General features: G+C 38.1%; 1 protein-coding gene across 1 annotated transcript in view; it reads right to left on the minus strand.

The window, feature by feature from the left end:
- The window catches only part of LOC122813891 (zinc finger protein 436-like), a 107,999-nt gene extending 89,889 nt beyond the window's left edge, over window positions 1–18,110 (minus strand). Inside the window, exon 1 of the mRNA XM_044086434.1 lies at window positions 17,597–18,110. Coding sequence (XP_043942369.1) covers window positions 17,597–17,839 — 243 coding nt within the window. The 5' untranslated portion in view covers window positions 17,840–18,110. The remainder of the gene's footprint in view (window positions 1–17,596) is intronic.
- Window positions 18,111–21,267: the final 3,157 nt, after the last annotated feature.

Raw genomic sequence — 21,267 nt, forward strand, 5'->3', positions numbered from 1 at the left:
TTGGAAAACCCAGCTCTATAGTTAGAGTGCACAGCACCAGAGCACTGTGTTACTGTGCGCCCTATATTGTAAAGGTGCACAAGGCCCATGGGGTAAAACCCAGCTCTACAGTTAGAGTGCACAGCACTGGAGCACTGTGTCCCCTATAGTGCAAAAGTGTACAAGACCCATAGGGCAATGCCTAGCTCTATAGTTAGGGTGCACAACAAACAGCAGCTCTATGCATCCTATAGTGCAAATGTGTAGAAGGCCCACTGGGTAAAACCCAGATCTATAGTTAGACTGCACAGCACTAGAGCACTGTGCAGTCTCCAGTGTAATGGTACATGTTGCATACAAGAAACCAGCCATAACGCAACATGATGCACAGCTCCACAGCACTGGGCAGTCTCCAGTGTAATAGTACACGATGCATACAAGGAACCAGACTTAAACACAATATATCCAGCACAGAGCAGTACTGTCCATTCTCCTTTACAAAGGCTCATTGGATCCAAGGTCTGACCATACATGAAGGTAAAGTTCACATCAGTGCAGCATCATATGCCACATTTCTGGATGGCATTAAGTGTGATCATAACGCATGGGAGCACAGCATCATATGCCACATTTCTGGATGGCATTAAGTGTGATCATAACGCATGGGAGCACAGCTACATCACATACTCCATGAGTTTATGGATTGTGTTATCATTGCAGCTAGGCTGATACATCTGCAATGCACTTTAGAAACTTATTAGCCATTACTTTGCAACAGTAATCATTTCCATATAGTACAGATTTAATATTCTGTGACTACAATCACAAAATAACAGAATCTTGCCATGTTGGGGCAAGTACTCAGTTACAATATCTTCAGCCTGTCAGGGTAGGTCAGCACATTTATGACGTTGTTGTGCTATAGCTTAAGCACAGTGCTTCATGAGTGATATAACAGCAACATACGCTACTCCTGGTGGATAATGTATACAACATTAAAACTACATCACTGACTGTATCATAAGCTGGGCTTCCGAAACACAATACTCTCTCTTGTTATGATGCAACTTCAGTTGATGCCTTTGGTAAACAGTATACCAGTTTCTAATTCTGTACTGTTCATGTTGGTGCTGTGTTTGCATAGGTACTGTGAGTCACTGCTTTGTCAACATTAAGTTATTTGCTGCTTATGCAGCAAAAATGAGCAGATCTCTCTGAACAGGCAGCTTTTATGCATTCTTATATTTTCAGTGCTCTGGTCTTAGTACCGAAACACAATACTCTCTCTTGTTATGATGCAACTTCAGTTGATGCCTTTGGTAAACAGTATACCAGTTTCTAATTCTGTACTGTTCATGTTGGTGCTGTGTTTGCATAGGTACTGTGAGTCACTGCTTTGTCAACATTAAGTTATTTGCTGCTTATGCAGCAAAAATGAGCAGATCTCTCTGAACAGGCAGCTTTTATGCATTCTTATATTTTCAGTGCTCTGGTCTTAGTACCGAAACACAATACTCTCTCTTGTTATGATGCAACTTCAGTTGATGCCTTTGGTAAACAGTATACCAGTTTCTAATTCTGTACTGTTCATGTTGGTGCTGTGTTTGCATAGGTACTGTGAGTCACTGCTTTGTCAACATTAAGTTATTTGCTGCTTATGCAGCAAAAATGAGCAGATCTCTCTGAACAGGCAGCTGTTATGCATTCTTATATTTTCAGTGCTCTGGTCTTAGTATCCATATAGAATAAAAGGAACACAACACATATAAAGCTAGAAGCAACATTTGCTGTAGAAAAAAAAAAAACAGTAAAGGAAACTCCACCCTCCAATGTTGTTGATCTAAAAGAGATATTTTTCTCCCTATGCCATTACCCAGGTGTTGCTTTGTATTCTAAAGCCTTCCGGTACCTTTCAATTTTTTCATGAACACTTATTTTCCTGCCACAGAGTTACTGTGGTGGTGGTGCAGCGGTAGCATTGTCGCCTCACAGTTAGACGTTGCCCGTTCGATTCTCAGATAGAGCGTCTTCTGTGTAGCGACATGTGTGAATGGGCCTTCCTTTGTTGAAGGTTGTGCGTTAGGCCCGGCAAGCCAGTACGTAAAAATCTACTGCCAATCATTAGCAGACCGGAGTTCCGCTGTGGCGACCCCTAAACGGGAAAAGCCGAAAGACACAAACAAACAAACTTATTTTCCTGCCACAGATGATGAAGGCCTTACCACTTTGTTGCTGTTCCAATATCACACTGTTTCAGAAAGGATTTTTGCCTCAGCCTGTATTACCTAGGCTGCACACTTAGAGATGTTGAAGTTTTTAATGTTGGTCATTTCCCATAATTCTTTTGTCCTAACACTGTGTTGCAGAGGTCAGTTAAATGTTAGTGAAAATAACTTATCACGCAGTTAGTTGTTAGAGGAGTCTTTACATAATGAAGGAGGAGTGACTTATACTGCAACACCTCATAAACAAACTCCCACATTCAGTTATAAAACTGAGCACAATATCAAACCTTCAGGCACCTTTCATTTGTCTTACTAGCTCTCTGTAGGTGACAACTTACATTCACTCATGACTTGGGAGTAGTGGAAGGCCCTGTTATACTGGGCTGCAACTAGACAGACCTACCTGAACTGAACTGAAGGATTTGACCCCAAATCTAATTCTACAACCACTGGGTAGTGACATTTACCCATTTGCTCTTTTCTTAAGTAGACTAGTATGATTTTAAAAGTACTGCTGCAGTGATTTTCTGCATTTGAAACTGGTCTAGAAAATTACTGCCTGGTGAGAAAAGGGGCTACTGCTATAAGTGAAACTGATATTGGTCACTTAACAGTTATTTTTAATGACCTATTTGCTCTTGGTTGTTTTAAACTTGGGGTGGCTGTAGGTACCACCACAATATTGTGCTGTGTTATGAGTAGATGAAAACATCTGAACTGGATTTGAGTTCAAAACTAATCCCACAGTACTAAGGAAATTACTTCTGCTTTTCCGCTTGAGTGTATAGGGAACCTTTAACATACATTCTAAATTTAATGTATAAGTATTATTCACTCTGTTATTCAAATTCCTAATTCTTACTACACTAATAATGATGCTAATATCCAAGATACTCCCAAATCCATACAAACCTAATTAAAAATTCTGCTACATATTTAATCACCACTCAAATGTTACTTATTTTCCAGTATAGTGTTAATCATCATTTTCAGTCCTAACAAATTATCAGTACAGAACTATTTCCCATGCCAAAACTCAAAAAAAATGGAAACGGTCAGAAATTAGCTAAGTACATTTGAAATAATAAGGAAATAACTGATAGCATTAATAATATTATGGATGCAAGTCTTAACTTTGCATTCTGTTACACGTATAATCATTTTCATCTAGTGGCCATAATTCTGCCACCCAGTACAAAAAGTCATCTTGGAAAGGCAGGTGCACACTTGAATTTTCATCTTGAAATCTACTGCCTGTATGACTTTCATCAACTGTTCATGGAGAACTTCCATGAGAAAAGAACTGTGCAAATATCATGAAATGTTTCATTAATATCAGTATTAACCTCACTCACACTAAACATCATTTTAAACTACAAGTTATCAGAAGCATACCTCTCATCCATCCAGATTTTTGCAGAATGTCCAGAATTTTGCTTCACATTTTTTTCCTCTACTCCTTATAAAATGTGTGGTTTTCTGGCAAATCAGTGAGGATTGAAGTCACTAAATAAGGACATACACTTGAGTTTCAGACTTCATATCCTTCAGAAAAATGCAGCTTATACAAATATTATTATTCTAGCAAGTTCCTACGTTTACAAGAGCAATATCTAAAATGTGTCCCTATTTTTGGGCCTCCCATTATCTTAAGCTTTGTCCAGATTTATTACGCTAACAGGTTGAGAGGTATGTTCAGCATTTAATCAGTTTGATAAAGTCTGTCATCCATGTATATCCAAGTTACCAACTCTGATCAAGATTCTGTTACATACATTCAAAGAAATTATGCAAAATCAAACAATCCCATCAAGATAGCTGCAAGTGCACATACAAATCTTGACCATCACTAATATTACAGAATTATTTATTTTTTCCATAATTTAAAACCCCCTTACAGAAAATATATGCTTAAAAACAACACATAAAGCATAAAGTCACTTATGTTCAGTGCTTCCATGTGCTGTCCTGAGCTGTTAGCCAAGAACTATCTTTTGCAGATCTGAAACTGTTGTGAAAAATAAGACACAACAAATTAACTAAGAATAGTTTAACCATATAGAATTCTATTAATATATTAGCAGACCCTTATTTAGCTCAACATAACTGCAAGTAGAGGATGAACATATGAGAAGGTAGACATTCAGATAAAAGAAAACTACTTGTATTACTCCACATATTTACATCAGTGTTGTATATTCCCCTTATTCAAAAGAGATGCACTGTAATATACCACCTTATAAGTAAACCAACAGAAGCCCAGAAAATATCTGACAAGGCAGGTTTGTGAAAATTAATTTCAAAAGTTACTTATGATTTAAGAAGTAAAATATTATTTGGCAGTAAGTGAGACCCTCTTAAAAAGTTTGATGAGACTTTACATAAGGGACACATGGAAAGAACAGCAGTGGTCAAAATGCCATCTTGCTCTTTCAGAGTGGAAAGTACCAGGTGGCAGGTCTGTGGGTCAAAAAACTACTTGCTGGAAATGGAGTGGTTTTGATAACTAGACACAAAGTAATTTCCCTGATCAGATTTTTGGGATAAGATATTTCTTAACTGAGATGTGCTTCCTGCAGTCTTCAAGACAGAAAAGGGAGGCCTACATATCCAAGAGAGAGTTATGGATAATACTGGAAAGAAGCAGTACTTCAGATAAAATACTTTGGCCTCTTGTCATCATTTACATGTCATTCAGATATCAAAAAGCAATTCACGTGTCAGATGATGACCGATTACCCTGCCTGCTTTGTCCATGTCTTTGCTTACTGGATAAACCGGGGATTATATTACAAATCCTACACAACTTAACAGTTTTATTTATTCTTATGCCACCCTTTGGCTATAATGCTAATTTCCTTAGGTTGTACCATTCTCCCACCCCACTTTCAGTGAAATAATGCTTCTTTGCTCTTCCCAGAGTAGCCCAGCTTTTATCTTCAGATTATGCCCTCTTGTCCTCATGCAACTGTTCTCTTACAATACAGCAGCCACATGACCTCGGTTAATATCAAGTTTTGGTAAAGGCTGTTGTCCCTTATCTGCCTTCTTTAATCAAACCTCCATTTTAAGCTGTATAATTTCTGCTCCCAAAACCAGGTGACTGTGGAGTAGTTGGTCAGATTGTAACTGCTTGAGAACAACTGGTTGAAATTAAAACCCAGACACAAAGTGTACAGGACTGATATTTGTGTAAGACTGTAATACTCCAAAACATGAAGTTTCACCTTTCTCCACTGTTATACGACCATGGAGTTAGTATATGTAAAGTCAGGGGAAGACTCTCCCACAGTAAGGGGAATGGAAGGTGGGCTCTCCCCCCAGCTGCAAAAATGCCTTATTTACTTGATAACTGAATGCATTCTTGATCAGTTGCTATTAAGCAGTGCTTTTCAGTTTATCATGCAATGAGTAAACATAGGGAAAATAGAAGTGCACTAGTTATGTCAGGTAAGCGCAACTTAGAATAACAACTACCTGACAAGTTGAGAATGTTTGAGTTTTTGCTATGGCTAACCTCTTCCTCCCCACCATGTATACAATGTAAAGCAAGGCTGAAGTATTTTAATTGAAAAACTTGAGTCCTCTTATCAACATCTATAGTGGTCTCTTAGATGTGTAGGCCTCTCTTTTTCTATCCTGAAGAATGCAGGCAACACACTTCATTCAGGAAACTTTTTTAATATGGTTTGCATGCACATGCTACCACACATGCAGGATTGGCCCTAGATCAACTGGTGCCCTAGGCAAAAGGGCTCCATGGTGCCCTTCACCACACTACCTGGTGCCCCCATCCTGGTCTACCTACACCAAGTAAATACTGGAAAAGTGTCCCTGCTAGACTGGCACCCTAGGCGGCCACCTAGTTGGCCTATGCCTAAGGCCGGCTATGCACACATGCATCCACTGCAGGTTATAGCTGCTCTGTTGTCAGTGCAAGGTCGCAGGGCAGGCCTTAGCTGAAATGGCACCCTAGGCGAAGTAGTGCTGTGGTGCCCCTTAAGCCCCACCCACACCATAGTCAAGGAACACCCCCATTTGAGCCACGGGCACGCCCACAGGCATAAATGAGCTTATTAATGACAAAAACACTGCTAAAAAGGTAAGTTGTCATCAGTTTATATATAAACCAGTGCATATGAAATACTCAGTGCTGTGAGATACAATGAACATTCACTCAGAGTACTACAAATAGAAAACAAATTCATCTGTTTGATATATTTTATAAAGTCACATAGTAAAAACATGAAATCTTCTACCCCATGTTTACAAAGTTCACTGCTACTGCTGTATATTATGTCTCCAGCATCACTCAGACCCACAGATACACAGTGCTATTCCTTTGCTATGGCGAGAATGCAATAAATTCAATTATTTTTCATTTATGTTTTAATCAATAGGTATTTTTAACTTCAGCAGCATGTGATCTATGAAACCTACCACCACTACCAAATACCTTTTCAGGTAACTGCACTGATTAACTTCCCTAGAAAACTTCAAAAGGAAAATAACAACTAAATAGCCAGGCACTGTGGTGTACAAATATCACACATAGTAAATACAGCACGTGTACAGTAAGTCTACATCAAAAACAATCAGTAACGTCATTCTCGAAGCAGAGCAGAATCTCAACAGCTTGTTACAAAATTTCTGCGTGTTAGCAACTCAACAAAAACGGTGCAGTGTGAGAAAACAGACTCAAACCATAAAAATAAAAAAAACTGCACTGTAACTCTATGGTACTAGAAGTACAAGTTTGAATTCAAAATGCAGTTCAGGGAGCGTTAAGAAACTCAACTTTGGCAATACTGACTGACTGCATTCTTTGAGTGATATCTCAGTGGCACACAACAACATTTTGAACAAATTAAAACTCAAGTGTATGCATGCAGCTTAATTATCTTTTAGCAAAAAGGAGATTTTCTCGACCCTAACATAACATTTAAAACATCTGGAGAAAGTGGATACCTGAACCTTTAGTTTTATTCGTTCTTTTGTTACCTAGCAAGCTTCACGAGGTACAGTTGAGAAGCATCCACACTATAGATTAACTTGTGAGCCTTGCCAGCTAACAAAACAACTAATACAAATAAAAGCAATTACTGACTGCCTGCAGATGTTCTCTTCAGTGATAACTCATCTGATTCTGTGCACAACAGCATTCTGAACAAATTAAAACTCAAATGCATGCTTGCAGCATGCTACTTTATTTTCTGGCTAGCGTAACTTTATCTTTCGGTAAAAAGGAGATTTTCCTAACCCTAACACAGCATTTAAAACAAAAACAACTGCAGAAACCTGGTATCTGAACCTTTATTTTTATTGGCTCTTTACCTGGCAAGATTCATGAGGGACAGTTGTTGAGAAACATCCGCACTATAGATTACCTTGAGAGTCTTGCCAGGTAAAAAAAGGACTAATAAAAATAACAGCACTTACAAACTGCCTGCAGATGTTCTCTTCAACACCTCATGGACACAGTACAGCAGCATTTTGAAAAAAAAAAAAAAACTGAACTACATGCATGCAGTTGCAGGCTGTTAGGTTCACGTTCACATCTTTCCTTATTCGTGTAGAGTACCCTTTTTCAGCCCCACACCCCTCAAATCCCTCACTCTCAGCTTTCTTGTTTCATGAACACCGACATATTGTGACAGTTTTAATACCACCATTTCATTTCAGATGAGGATCATAAAATTGGCACCACCTACTTTGGAGACTACATCCAGCTTTACAAAAGACTGTCATCATTTCTGTGTACATCCACACACAGAACCAGTGGCTGAAAACAACACTAGCATTATTTTTTCAAATGTATGGCTCAGTGACTGGGATTATCCCATCCAATAACAATATAGTGTCTTGCTTTTGTATATTTTAATCATGGTAAACGACAGTAACTAAATAAACTATCTGGAAAACCAGATCCAATGGAACCAATCAGAAAAAAGTGTCTCCAAAACATAGAATGTAATTTGTTATATACTGACAAAAGCGCTAAATAAAGCTATTTTGGAGGAGACACTTTTCTTGTGACCGGTTCCATTGGATCTGATTTTCCGGTTAGTCTGTTTTGATTCCTGGGTTTTCTATTGACTAAATACATTGCACAAAGCCATTAGTCTATCCTTTAAGGAATCACTAAAAATCTAAAATCTTAAACTTATTTGGGGGCGTACCTGCAGCATGTTCAGAACTTGCAATGGTAAACACTAGCATCACGGAAAATAAAACAACTATAATGCCTAGGCTACAAACTAATGCCAACATCACTGAAAAGAAAACAAGTAAAATACCTCGGCTACAAACAGACACCAACATCACTGCATGCAAAGAATCATATTAAGAAGATATTTCCACTTGACCCTGTATGCGAAACACTGAATTACTGCTTTTATGTGCAAGCGCATGTTAATGTACCCTGGGAGCATGAAACGTTATTTTCTCATTTTCTGGTTAATTAATTATCTCTTACAAAGATTTCCCAGACCCTAACATAAGCATGCTGCCTGCCTGAGCAAATATATAATTTGATCCAATCCATCCAACTTACCTTAAGGCAATCAAAAGCAATGAAGCAGGCAGGCACAAAACATACCCCCCAAAATCGCTGTGTAGCCCACATGGTGAGGAGAACCAGGCCAACGATGATTCAAGCACGTCCATCCAGAGATTGTTTCAGGAAGTAATGAAAGCCAATAGATGCGCCCACCTCTGGAGCAGTAGCGTCAGTGGTTTGAAAGCATCACAACAGTAGCCAGTGAGACTGTCACTCATCACATAGATGCGGCGGGGGGGATGGAAGAACAGAGTGGGGGCCATGCTATTTGCTGTAGAATCGTGCTTTGGACTATGGAAGTGGGGGAGGGTGCAAATGCTACAATATGGGCATGGGTGGTGAAACTGAAAAGTGACGAAGTAATAAAATAAACTAAGTAAGTTAAGTCAGTTGATTTGTGCCCTTTATGAGGCTAGAATGTACGGCGCCCTAGGCGGTTGCCTAGTTCGCCTATGCCTAAGGCCGGCCATGCAAGGTCGTATCTAAATGAGACCCCAACCCCTATCAGGGCTGGCTAGCAAGTAAGCAAGCAAATAAACAAACAAATCAAAAACAAACAAATAATGGGAATTGAGTCTTGCTGCTTGGGTACCCCATCTCTCTTCCTCTCTGGTGGCCATCTCATTAACTGAATCCAAGTCACCAAACCACGGACAGTAACTTACCATCTGCATCAACAGGTTGCCTCTCCATATTTGACTTCTAGTTCAGAGACCATGCACCACTCTGCTACCTTTTTTTTTCTGATCTACCCCTGTCAATCTATGTCTTTAAAATGAGGAGTTTTCTAGAACTGCACAAACTGCTGCACATGGGATCCCACTGCCAATAGAGACCTAACAATGAACTACTTCTATCCATGCTATATCCTTAGGATGCAGAGCACTCTGGAACTGCATTCAGTACCCACATGGTATTTCACTGTCTACAGAGAGAACTTCTTCTGAAAACACCACTGTACTATCTAGATTCACAAAATGACGACGTCATTAATGCTGTGTACCACACTTTGGAATAAGCTTTGTCTGTATAAACATGAGGACCTTTAAGCCCCATATATGTGACCACTGAACTGTCATTTCATGTGAAAACAGCGAATACTGAAACTCATTTTAATACTAGCAAAGTGTTTTCCAAGACAAGCTTACTCCCACACACATTGCACTGTCGTGGGGTGCTAAACTTCCTCCAATAACCCTGCTATTTATATATGCTACTTCACTTAGACTAAGGGGAATATTAAGTGGTACTACAAATTCAGGCTTCTGTTGTGCACTGCTTTGTGGCTTAATTTACAAGACTCTCAGGTTATTTATTTATTTATATTTGTTTTCCAGGGTAGAGCACTGATCGGCTTTGTTTAACAACAGTACCCCCTTAGGTGTTTCGAGCAGGAATGGACATGGCGAGAGTGATTGACATGCCTAGTGGCTGTGATGTAGCATGCATGATTGACATGCCATGCAGGTTTGCTTGTGACATCATGAGTATTCAATGTAGTGCGATCTTGGAGTTGGTATATTTAAGTAGCGTTGAGTGTGGAGGGCACTGCCCCCCTGCAAAAAGCGAAGGAAGAAAAAAGTAAATAAATTGTTTAAGAAAGGAGTCACTAACAGCGATAAAACAAAATGCACTAGCTAAGAGCTACATCTGACAAATTGACAGTGTTTTAAGTTTCACAGAATTCTCTACAATAACACTTTGAATGATGAAAAAGGTCACCTGTGAACATACGGATGCAGCTGCAATCTGAATGTACTTTCTGAGGTTAAAAAAAAAATCTGGACTTTTTAAGAACTGGATTCTTGTGCACGTGTTTACCAGCCCTGCTCCACTGCCACTCTTAAGTCTGCATAAAGCAACTCTTTTACAAAAACTGAATGTATGGATGGCAGTAAGTTCAGTTAATTACTGCATGCCAAACTCTCCTGCGAGATTTCAGTTTGCTTCTGAATGTTTAACTCCATTACATTTAACATGGTCTTCATAAGTAAACCAAAAAGTAAATGAATGTTAATGTTTTATTTTATAGTCCTATACCAAATGTGTGATATTATGCCAATAACAAGATAAAGATTCAATTAACGAAGAAGGATTTTTACTGTGGATTACCATCCACTTCAGTAATTTCAATTTCAGAATTGTCTCCTCCTTTAGACAACATTCGGTGTTGGACAGCAGGTATTATTTTGGTGTTAGCAGATAGGCCTCTCTGTTTTTAATCATTTTATGCAGATCTGCCACTTCTAATTAGATGCACATAGAGGTTTCCGTAAACATAAGTACTGTGGTCTGGGTCACTTTAGTAAGCTAACAAGTCTGCAATATCGGCTTTCCACATGCTGCTAATCCCAGATGAGTATTCATGCAGACGAACAAAAATATCAACATGTTTATTCATCACTTTACAACAAAGTCATCTGCTGCTGGGTAATGGGTGGGGTTTGGGTGGGCCTTGCTACTGCGCACTGAGGGGGTACTGTTTATTTATTTAACATTTGTTGAGTGGGTAGTATGTCGGAGCTTGGGCCCTTTCAGCGGAGGCCCGTGGAGAAAAGCTCCACAATACAAATTATACAATAATAATTAACAGTACAAATTATTCAAGTAAGAAATAAAAATTGTACAAGTAGGAAATTCACGGAGCAAATTATGCAAGTAAGAAAAAATTCAGAGTACAAGTTGTGCAAGTAAAAAAATGAAAAGGAGTTAAGTATCATACTGTTAATACCATAACAAGTATATACATATGGGTTATACAGGTGAGCAAACTGCAGTGCAAGTAAGAGAACTCAACAAAGTAGCCAGATTTGCAGCAAATAAGGCATATCATAGAAGTGGTAAGTATTAAGGAGGTTGGTAAGAGCAAAGTGGTAAAAATACAGGATTGTTATAGGTGGTCTGGTATGAGAATCATAGTAGTTAGTTTAACAGAAGGATTGTTATAGGTGGTCTAGTATGACAATCATAGCAATTAGTTTAGTAAGTTACAGTGCGAGGGGAAGTAAGAGAGACAGGAAGAGGAGAGAAAGTGAATTAGTGTCAGATTACTGGGGGCAGGAGTTGAGAGGCGTATATTGAGCAGTATTTGATTATTGTTGTAATACACTGGAAGTTACAATAGATAGTACTGTTGTGTAAAAGGAAGATTTTAAGTGGGATGATTGCAGTAACATCTCCAGGTGTTGTATGGGTAATTTCTGAGAGCTGGGTCATATTTCTGAGGGGCATGGAAAGCTTAGTGCAAGACAGAGCAGGAAGGTAGCTGTGGAGATTTTGTCCACATGACTTTTTAGGTTTATGAATCTGTAGGAAACATTGATCTGAGCTTCTGACAGAGCTTGGTGGGTTGTAGAGGGAGACAAGTGAGGATATACTAAGGCAGGAGGGTTTGTTTAGGATAGTGTGGATGATGAGAAATTGCATGAATAAGAGCTGGTTAGGAAACTCCAACCAGCAGAGTGTTTGAAGAGTAAGACAGTGGTGTGATTTTGGTGGCAGGTTGGCTGCAAATCTGGCTACTTTGTTGTATGTGGTTTTGAGTTTGGCCAGTAGAGAGAACTGTAAGTTAGTAAGGATTTGAGAGCTGTAGAAGAGGTTAGGGAGAAGATAAGCCAGGGTAAGTGAAATTCTGGAGTCGGGGGTAAGGAACTTTTTGTTCCTGTAAAGTAGGCCAAGCTTTTGGTGGGTTTTCTTTATGCAGTGGTGTACATGGAGGTCAAATTTAAGTTGGCTGTCATTGATTATTCCAAGGAGCTTTGTGTGGGGTTCAGATGAGATAGTGATGTTAAGGGAAGAGGTAGTGAAAGAGGATTTAACGTGGTGGACAGATTTGGGTAGACATAGGAGGAGTTTTGTCTTTTTGGGGTTTAGTATGAGCTGGTTGTTAGTAAGCCAAGTTTCACTGAGGTTAAAAGAGGTTTAAGTTATGGGTAAGCAGGTCAGAGGGATTGCCAGCAATGGTGATGATAGTGGAGTCATCCGCATATTGTATGAGGGGATGACTGAGGACATGTGTGGAGTTGGTTAGTAAGATGATAAAGAGTAGGGTGCCTAGAATTGAGGCTTGTGAGACTCCCATTTTTTATGGGGAGAAAGAGCAGAGAGCTATTTGACAAATTGCTGTCTGTTAGTGAGGTAACTGGTAAAACAGAAAATAGCAGGAGAAGAAAGGTTTAGTTGAGAAGAAGAGAATGGGGTGGGAGACAGTGTCAAAGGCTTTAGAGAGATCTAAGAAGAGGCAGGACAAAAGTTTATCTCTGGCTAGGGAGATGGAGTTAGTAAAAGAAATGAGAGCAGTAGTGGTGCTGTGGTGGGGGCGGAAGCCATGCTGGGCACGGGAGATGAGGTTTTCTTGAGTGAGATAAGACAGGATTTGTTTATGCACACAATGATTGAGAATTTTGGAGAGGGGAGAAAGTATGGCAGTTCAGCGATTATTAGAGATTTCTACAGAGTTTCCACCTTTATGGATAGGTATGGTGTGGAATTTCTTTCACAGAGTGGGGACAGTGGATTCACAGAGGAGGGAGACTGGGTATGCTATGGATTTGGCAACAACCTTTAGGAAAAGAGATGTCAGGTTGTCTGCTGATGGGGAACATGGTTTTAGTTTGAGAAGAAGAATGTTGTAAAACATTAAACAAAAGAAAAAAGTCCAACCAATAAAATAAATACGTCCGAGAAGGCAAAATGAAACTGTTACAGAACCAATACCACTGACAAGGAAATAACACTTCATCAGAATAATTACATTTAATCGACTAACCTCTTAAATATCTAGTACTAAACATGTGACCAATTAATTAATTAAGACAAAAATTGATACAAGTTAAAAGTAAATCACTTTAAAAACTCCTAAACAGTTATATTCATTCTTTAAAAACCTAATAAAAATGGGAAAAAATAGAGTGTCCTGTTTTATTTACATTTAACCTACGCTGGTTCAAATAACATTTAATATTGATGGACTCATTAAGTCCAGGGGAGCTGTCCGACTTTAATTTAATTTGCCAATAGGTCTCTCTTTGTAGGAGAAAATTCTTAAAATTAATATGGAAAATAAAAATTTTTTGAAAGATGAACAATTCAGAGAATGCTTGAACAGGGCATTCCTTTCATCCCTAGACTTAATACTATAAAGATGTTCCCTTATACGGATTCTAAGTTCCCTATTGGTCATTCTGGTTCCACAATTTACACAGCCTGGGACCAATGTAGGGTCCAGTAGAAATGAAACGACAAAAATTACAATTATTACATTGGAACATTCCCCTTCTCTGAGTGACTAAATTAGAGACACTATTCTGCTGGGTCTCAAAAATTCTTTTTAAATTTAAACCACACTTTGAAACAAACACTGGCTTCTCACCCAAAACCTGAAAGATATCCTTGTTACCCTTTATGATGCCCCAATTTCTCCTTATAATATTTTGTATCTCCCTACAATCGGAGCTCATTTCCAATGAACACATCAAATTAGTATCCATTTTATTTACCATCCTCTTATTAATAACAGAGTCAGCCTCATTACTCAAAATAGTTACTGCATACCCTCTGTTAATAAATAGGGATGAAATAAATGAAAATTCAGTTTCCAAATCAGAGTCCTTGGAAGTCATACGGCTCGCCCGTATGTATTGCCCCCTTGGGATGTTGTTAGTAATAAACTTAGGGTGACCTCTTTTATAATGCAAATAACCATTATTAAAAGTTTTTTTGCGAAAAATAGAACTGTGCATTCTATTTTCTATAAAATCCCATTTTAAAGTCACATCTAAAAAGTTTACCGTTTGTCCCTGACATCCTTTTGTAAATTTCAAATAATCAGAAAGGGTGTTAATTTCCGTAAAAAATTGATCTATGGTGGTATAATCCCCTTCAATAATAAAAAACAAATCATCCATAAAACGACAGAAAAGACAAATTTTGAATTTATCCATCAAGGTGGGTAAAAATTGTTTCTCCCACCAGGCCATTACCAGATTAGCAAATGCCGGAGCTGCTGAAGAACCCATGGCCACCCCTCTTTTCTGTCGATAATACGTATTTCCGAAAAGAAAAAAATTATTTTCTAGGGTGACCTCCAGTAACCGACATAAAATAGAAGTTGTATCATTGCTAAAATTAGGGCAACTAGTAGACAGAAAACCCCGGATAGCTTCTACACCCTCATAATGAGGGATACAGGTGAATAGAGAGATTACGTCCAGGGTAAACATAATCTGAAATTCAGGGTTAAATCCTTGGGTACAGATAAATTGATTAATTCTCCTAAGGAAATGCCAGGAGTCCTGAACAAAAGATGGCTGATTTACAACCACAGGTCCAAGAATGGCATCAAGGACCAAAGAAATTCCTTCAGTAGCTGAATAGGGGGCCGAAACAATTGGTCTAAAAGGTGGCCTAACTACAGACTTATGTACTTTGGGAATCCCAAAGAGTACACCTATCCTGGGGTAGTAAATCTCACAAAAATCATATAATTCGAGAGAAATTTCCCCATTCATAAGAGCATCATATAAAAAAGACTGGATTAAACGGTATTGCCGTTTAATCTCAAAAAGAGGAATAGTTTCATATTCCTCTTGATTGCCCAAAAGGTCCAACATGCCCTTTTCGTACATCACTTTCGTCATAATTACTATATTGTTGCCCTTATCACTCTTCATAAAACGGAATTTGTCAGTCATTTTCCGTAAATTATTCAAAGCTAACCTTTCTTCCTTTGACAAATTACCAACAAAATTCACCTGATGGCACAATAGACTCTCCACATCCTGAATACAGGTTTCCTCAAAAACCTTAAGGGTATGATGTAACTTGGGACAATAAACAGAGGGTTTTACAAAAGTATTTTGAGTGGAAGGAAGCTCATTTAATAAAAAATGCAAGTTTAACTTCCTAGAATATTTTTTGATGTCCACAACAGTTCTCACATAATTAGCCCTACTGTCCGGCATAAAATTTAAACCCAACTTTAACACTGCAAGTTCCTCAATACCAAAAACATGGTCAGTTAAATTTATAATACTAAAATGTTCATTAATCGATCCTATGTCTCGTCCCCTGAAGACTGGGAACTCAAAAAAGTTCGGCTTCTTGTTGAAACAGTCTTAGTTGCTACTTGATTTTTTCGATTGGGCGCTGCACCAGAAGTTAGCAAAGGGGCTGAATGTACTGACCCTGTCACTGCAGCGGAACAAGCAGTGTTATTCTTGTCCAAAAGTTCCGTTGAGGGCAGCGGTGGAAAGTTCTCATCATCTACCAAAATATTCTGTTCACCCAGCCCTTTGTCCAAATGGACGTTATTGCTAAAAGGTGTCCTAGGGACAACCTGGTTCAAACCTTTTTAGGACATTATTGTTAGACCCACGGTCACTACCTGTTTGGCTCACACTTTTAAAGTAATGTCCATTGTCGGTTTTATTATGACCTTGTCCTTTACTGTTAACCAGTCTGTTTGACTTGTTAGGGATGCCAAAGTTAATATAAGCAGAATTATTTTTATATGATTCAACATCCCGCAACAATTTTAGGTGCTTTCTGTTGGTATTGTCAATTGAAAACTGTTCCGTTTCTTTGGAAACAGTTTCAAAAAACTCACAGAACTTAACAGTTCCTAAAGACTGTGTAAAGAAGGCCTCTAGCTCCATAATTTCTTTTCTAAGCATTTCTTTTTTCATCAAGTTGTTATCGTAAAGTAACTTCAAGAACCGGAGTCCAGCTTCATTAAAGAAACACACAAGTTCACCAAAATGAAAAGAATGAATATAACTGTTTAGGAGTTTTTAAAGTGATTTACTTTTAACTTGTATCAATTTTTGTCTTAATTAATTAATTGGTCACATGTTTAGTACTAGATATTTAAGAGGTTAGTCGATTAAATGTAATTATTCTGATGAAGTGTTTATACGAAAGCGGCTAATAAAACAGTATACGCTATTTCCTTGTCAGTGGTATTGGTTCTGTAACAGTTTCATTTTGTTGTAAAACATTGCCCACTGATCTCCATAGACCTTTTTCAGACTAAACCCAGGAGAGGTGTCTGGTTAAATGACTTGCTCAGAATCACACAGTTAGGAAGTGGAGGTTGAGGGAATGAAACCTTGCACCACTGGACCACAAAAAATATCTCATTAACAGCTCCTTAATCCTCTAAGGCAACTGCCAGACTACAAGTCTCACCCTTTCAAATGGCTCACTGTTTATGCAGAGAGGTAGCAACGTCTCCTTTCTGTAGGTGATACTACTTCTGTCTACTCAGTGGGGCGTTCCTTGCTGCTTTCTGTTATTGCTTGCTTACCTTTAGGTAATCTGGCAGGTTTATACCAGAGTCCCTTTAATCATTTGTTGATTTTTTTTTTTTTTTTTTACTTTCACTCCAACTGTATTCTGTTCTCCAATTTCCTTCAAATATGCATTATGTTGCATCAGATTAAATAACCTAATGGTCACAGTAACTGGAAGAGTAATCCAAAGAGTCTGTGTGAGACCAAAATGACACACATATTTCTTTTGAGCAGTGCTCCTAATCTTTGAAGAGGCCCCGTGCTTCCAAACTGATTCTAATTCATACACCGATTTATTTGAAATATATAAATGTGTGTGTGTGTGTGTGTATATAATTATACATGTGTATAAGCAGAGCAGGAAAAAGATACGCACCCTTTGTGCTTCCAGTTTGCAATGGTAAATATGTATTGTTTGTTTATTTATTGTACTCACTATTCATTAACAAATAAAAAATCAAAAATATAAAATACATATTTTACATTCCACATTCCATACAGGGAACCAATACCTAATGTTAACCATCAAGAGTATAACTTACCTTATACACACCGATTGCTTCATGCAGGAGCACAAAACTGTGACCGGAATGTTTGGGAACACACAGGACACAGACAAAGGCCTCATCCTCCTGGCAGAACAGCTCCAGTCTCCGTCTGTGCTCCCCACAGAACTGCTCTGTCCTCCCATTTGTAGCATACATGTTCTGCTTCTCTGTATTCTCCCTGCAATCTGTTTCCTGCCTTGTGTGTCCCAGCTTCAGTTTCTCAGATCTTTGAACCATTATGAGCCAGTAATCAGTTTACTGTGAAGCTTTTGGCTGGAAGTTTGTGTTCACATTAAGGACAGAAGGGCTTTTAAGTTTTCTATCAAATTGAGTTAACCTAGAGCCAACACAAATATCTCAATCCAGAATGACTGCAGTTTGAATGAAATATGATACAGCTGGATGTTTCTTTCTTTTTTTTTTTTTTTTTTTTCATATCTTTTCAGAGCACGGGAAGCAGAACACAAAAGAAAGGGACCGCCTCCATTTAAAGGGACCACAAGCACAGACCTAAAGTATAGCTCATAAGTGTTTGTCCCTTTAAAGGGGCACTGGCTCAGATTTTTTGCTAGAGGAGTTTGTTTACATTTTAGTACTCTGTAAGTCACATGTTCAGCTAGAGGCAAGGTTTTCAAATAGCCTTTTTAGCATACTGTAGGTCAGATTACACAAACTCTCAGTGGGGGGGGGGGGGGTTTAGAGGAAATGCTTAGAACTTGCAGCTGCAGTTTGTCCTTTTGTATTTTCCTTCCCCCGCTCATGAGCAATTAGATCAGCTGAATGACTGGACTTTACTCAGCTAGAGATGCTATCTTTTTATCACACATAGACCTGGAGCCTCTTTAGCAATGAAGTGATAGCTACTTTACTATGTACTTGTTTTTGCAAATAAGTATTCAAGCCTAGGCAATAGTATTTTTCATGCTTGTTGCTACAAATGTTTTTCCCTCCACTATCAATTATTTTTCATACAGTGTGTTATTTGTGTTGCTTGTGTGTGTGTGTGTGTGTGTGTGTGTGTGTGTGTGTGTGTGTGTGTGTGTGTGTGTGTGTGTGTGTGTGTGTGATGTAGGTGCACTTTTATAGTTATACATATTTTCCCTCATTTTACAGCACAGCATTGCTTTGGACAGTTGTGCCTTGCAAAGAAACATGTTGACTAATAAATGTCCAAATATTCTAAAATAATAAAATATTTTGCATCTTTTCTCTAAAAATGTCATGCAGCTTTCAAACTGAATCTAATCACTGCTCTAAAAGTATTTTCTCATTAGCTGATGCTGTATGTTGTCCTTCAGAAATCACACCATAACTATTTGTCTAATAGTGATTCCATCCTTCTGGATTTCTTTTCTCACTTTTTTCTGTCATTCATTGTGGAAAAATGTTTTCAACTTTCACATCTTTCCTAAATGTTTGACTGAAGTACAGTTAGTTTACACTATTAGCATGTGAAAGTTGAAGCAAATGCAGTCTATACATTTCACCATATACTTTTCAGTACCATACCTAGTATATTATAGAAGGTAATTACAGGGGTACTTTTACTAAGGCAGTAAAAAGTAAGTGCTGCAACCAAAAATCTCATGCCATCGATAACCCTATATTTTGATAGTTACTTTTATATGTATGTATGCATGCATGCATGCATGTATGTATGTAACACAATATACATTTATATTCATGCGGTTTAAAAATATCTTCTTCGTGTGTTACTGACAGACTTGAAATTCTAGGCATTTTTGAATGTCTATACATTTCAGATATGATACATATCTGATAATGCAGATCGCAGTTCACAGACCTATTAATCATGTCTGTACATCGGCTACATGATAGCATCACATAACACAGTGTTTAGTACAGAAAAGTAACAAAACCTAAAAACTTATACAGATGTAGTACTGTCATCTTGGAAGACATAGCAGGACATGAGTGAACAACAACATTTACATAAGGCCTGCCAGTACACTTCTGGATGACTCACACCATACAAACACACCCCAGGCCTGAATAAGAAATATTCTACTGACACAAAGTGTATTGTCTAGACAGCTAGACTGCAGATATCATGCCAGTGACAGAACAGTGTTCCCACTCATTATGTCACCTCTGGTGACTGCTCTCATTGCTGTGACTGCATATCTCATGCCAGTGACACAACAGTATTCCCACTCATTATGTCACCTCTGGTGATTGTTCTCATTGCTATGCATTGATGATAAGCCCTACGGTGCTACACCCCAAACCTGAATGCATCAAATGAAAACAAAGATGTGTTGTCTCAGTCCAAGGATAGGACTGCCATCACCTTGGCAAATGTCCGCAACAGTACACAAAGAGTATGGCCAGTGTGTTGATGTCACATTTTAGGTCTATGCAAATGTCTGACATAATGCTGAGGGTCAGTAAAACATTAAAGGGTAATGTAGCCATAATGACTTATTATGGAGTACAATAATATTATGCCAGGTAGTACAACATTCATACACTGTATACATAGTTTTCTGTCATTTCACTTTCTCAACAATACAAACAGATCTGCTGTTATCCTACAATGTGGAATTATACTTTTAGTACATCTGGGTGCTGACTAGCCTGTATCACATTACTGTACTGTCCTACTCTGTTATCCACACTCTCATTCGTGTAACTACCTCTAAATCTAATCAATAATGTGTTCTGAGCATATATATATATATATATATATATATATATATATATATATATATATATATATATATATATATATATACACACATGTGTGTGTGTGTGTGTGTATATACAATGAATAATCAAAGAATTTGTGCAAAACACAAAACATGGAACAAACTCAGTGGTAATTATCATTCTCACCACCTAAATCATCTAAAATAGTAATGGCAAATGTAAGACATGATTAGTGACTCCGTTTGTACCTGCATATTTACATATGTATCTCAATATTTAATTCAACACACATACATACATATGTGTATGTGTACATGCATGCATATATTGCAATCTTTAAGCCTCTTTGCCTGAGTAATGTGCATGCATATGCCTATGGGTATGCATGCACATAGGCAATGTATTCACATAGGTATACATCTTATAATTAACAGACATGGTTGATACTAGCATCCATAGTCACACATACCAAAATAAAATATTTTCATGTTCACCCACAAATATGGTACTTATGAAAGTATATGTTAATGACCACACAAATTCACACTCGTGATTATTCTACAAATATCTCTGAACTGGATATGTCCTGCATGCATACCACTCAACTATACAGATTTTTGCCTCTTATTTTTTGGTCTGTTTCACAAAATTGTGCTTTTCTGGCAAAACATTGAGGACTGTAGTCAGAAAATAATGACAGACACTTGAGTTTCAGACTTTATAACCTGCAGGAGAACCATGCTAATGCAAAACCTGTTCTAGCAATTTAAGTTTGTAAAAGCAATATTTAAAAAAATTTCCTATTTTTGGGCCTTTGTCCCTGCATTATTTATGCCTTTGTCCAGATTTCTTGCTCTAAGAGGTTGCAAGGTATGCCTGCATGATAACACTTACTGCAAAGTTTGGCATTACACATTGTGCAATTTTTAATTTCTGAATACCCGCCTTCTGTGTTTTATGTCATGTAAGATCAGCAACAATCTACACACATTACA

This window comes from Protopterus annectens, chromosome 10.part0, assembly GCF_019279795.1.
Source record: "Protopterus annectens isolate FY-2018-M chromosome 10.part0, PAN1.0, whole genome shotgun sequence".
NCBI classification, from domain to species: domain Eukaryota; kingdom Metazoa; phylum Chordata; order Ceratodontiformes; family Protopteridae; genus Protopterus; species Protopterus annectens.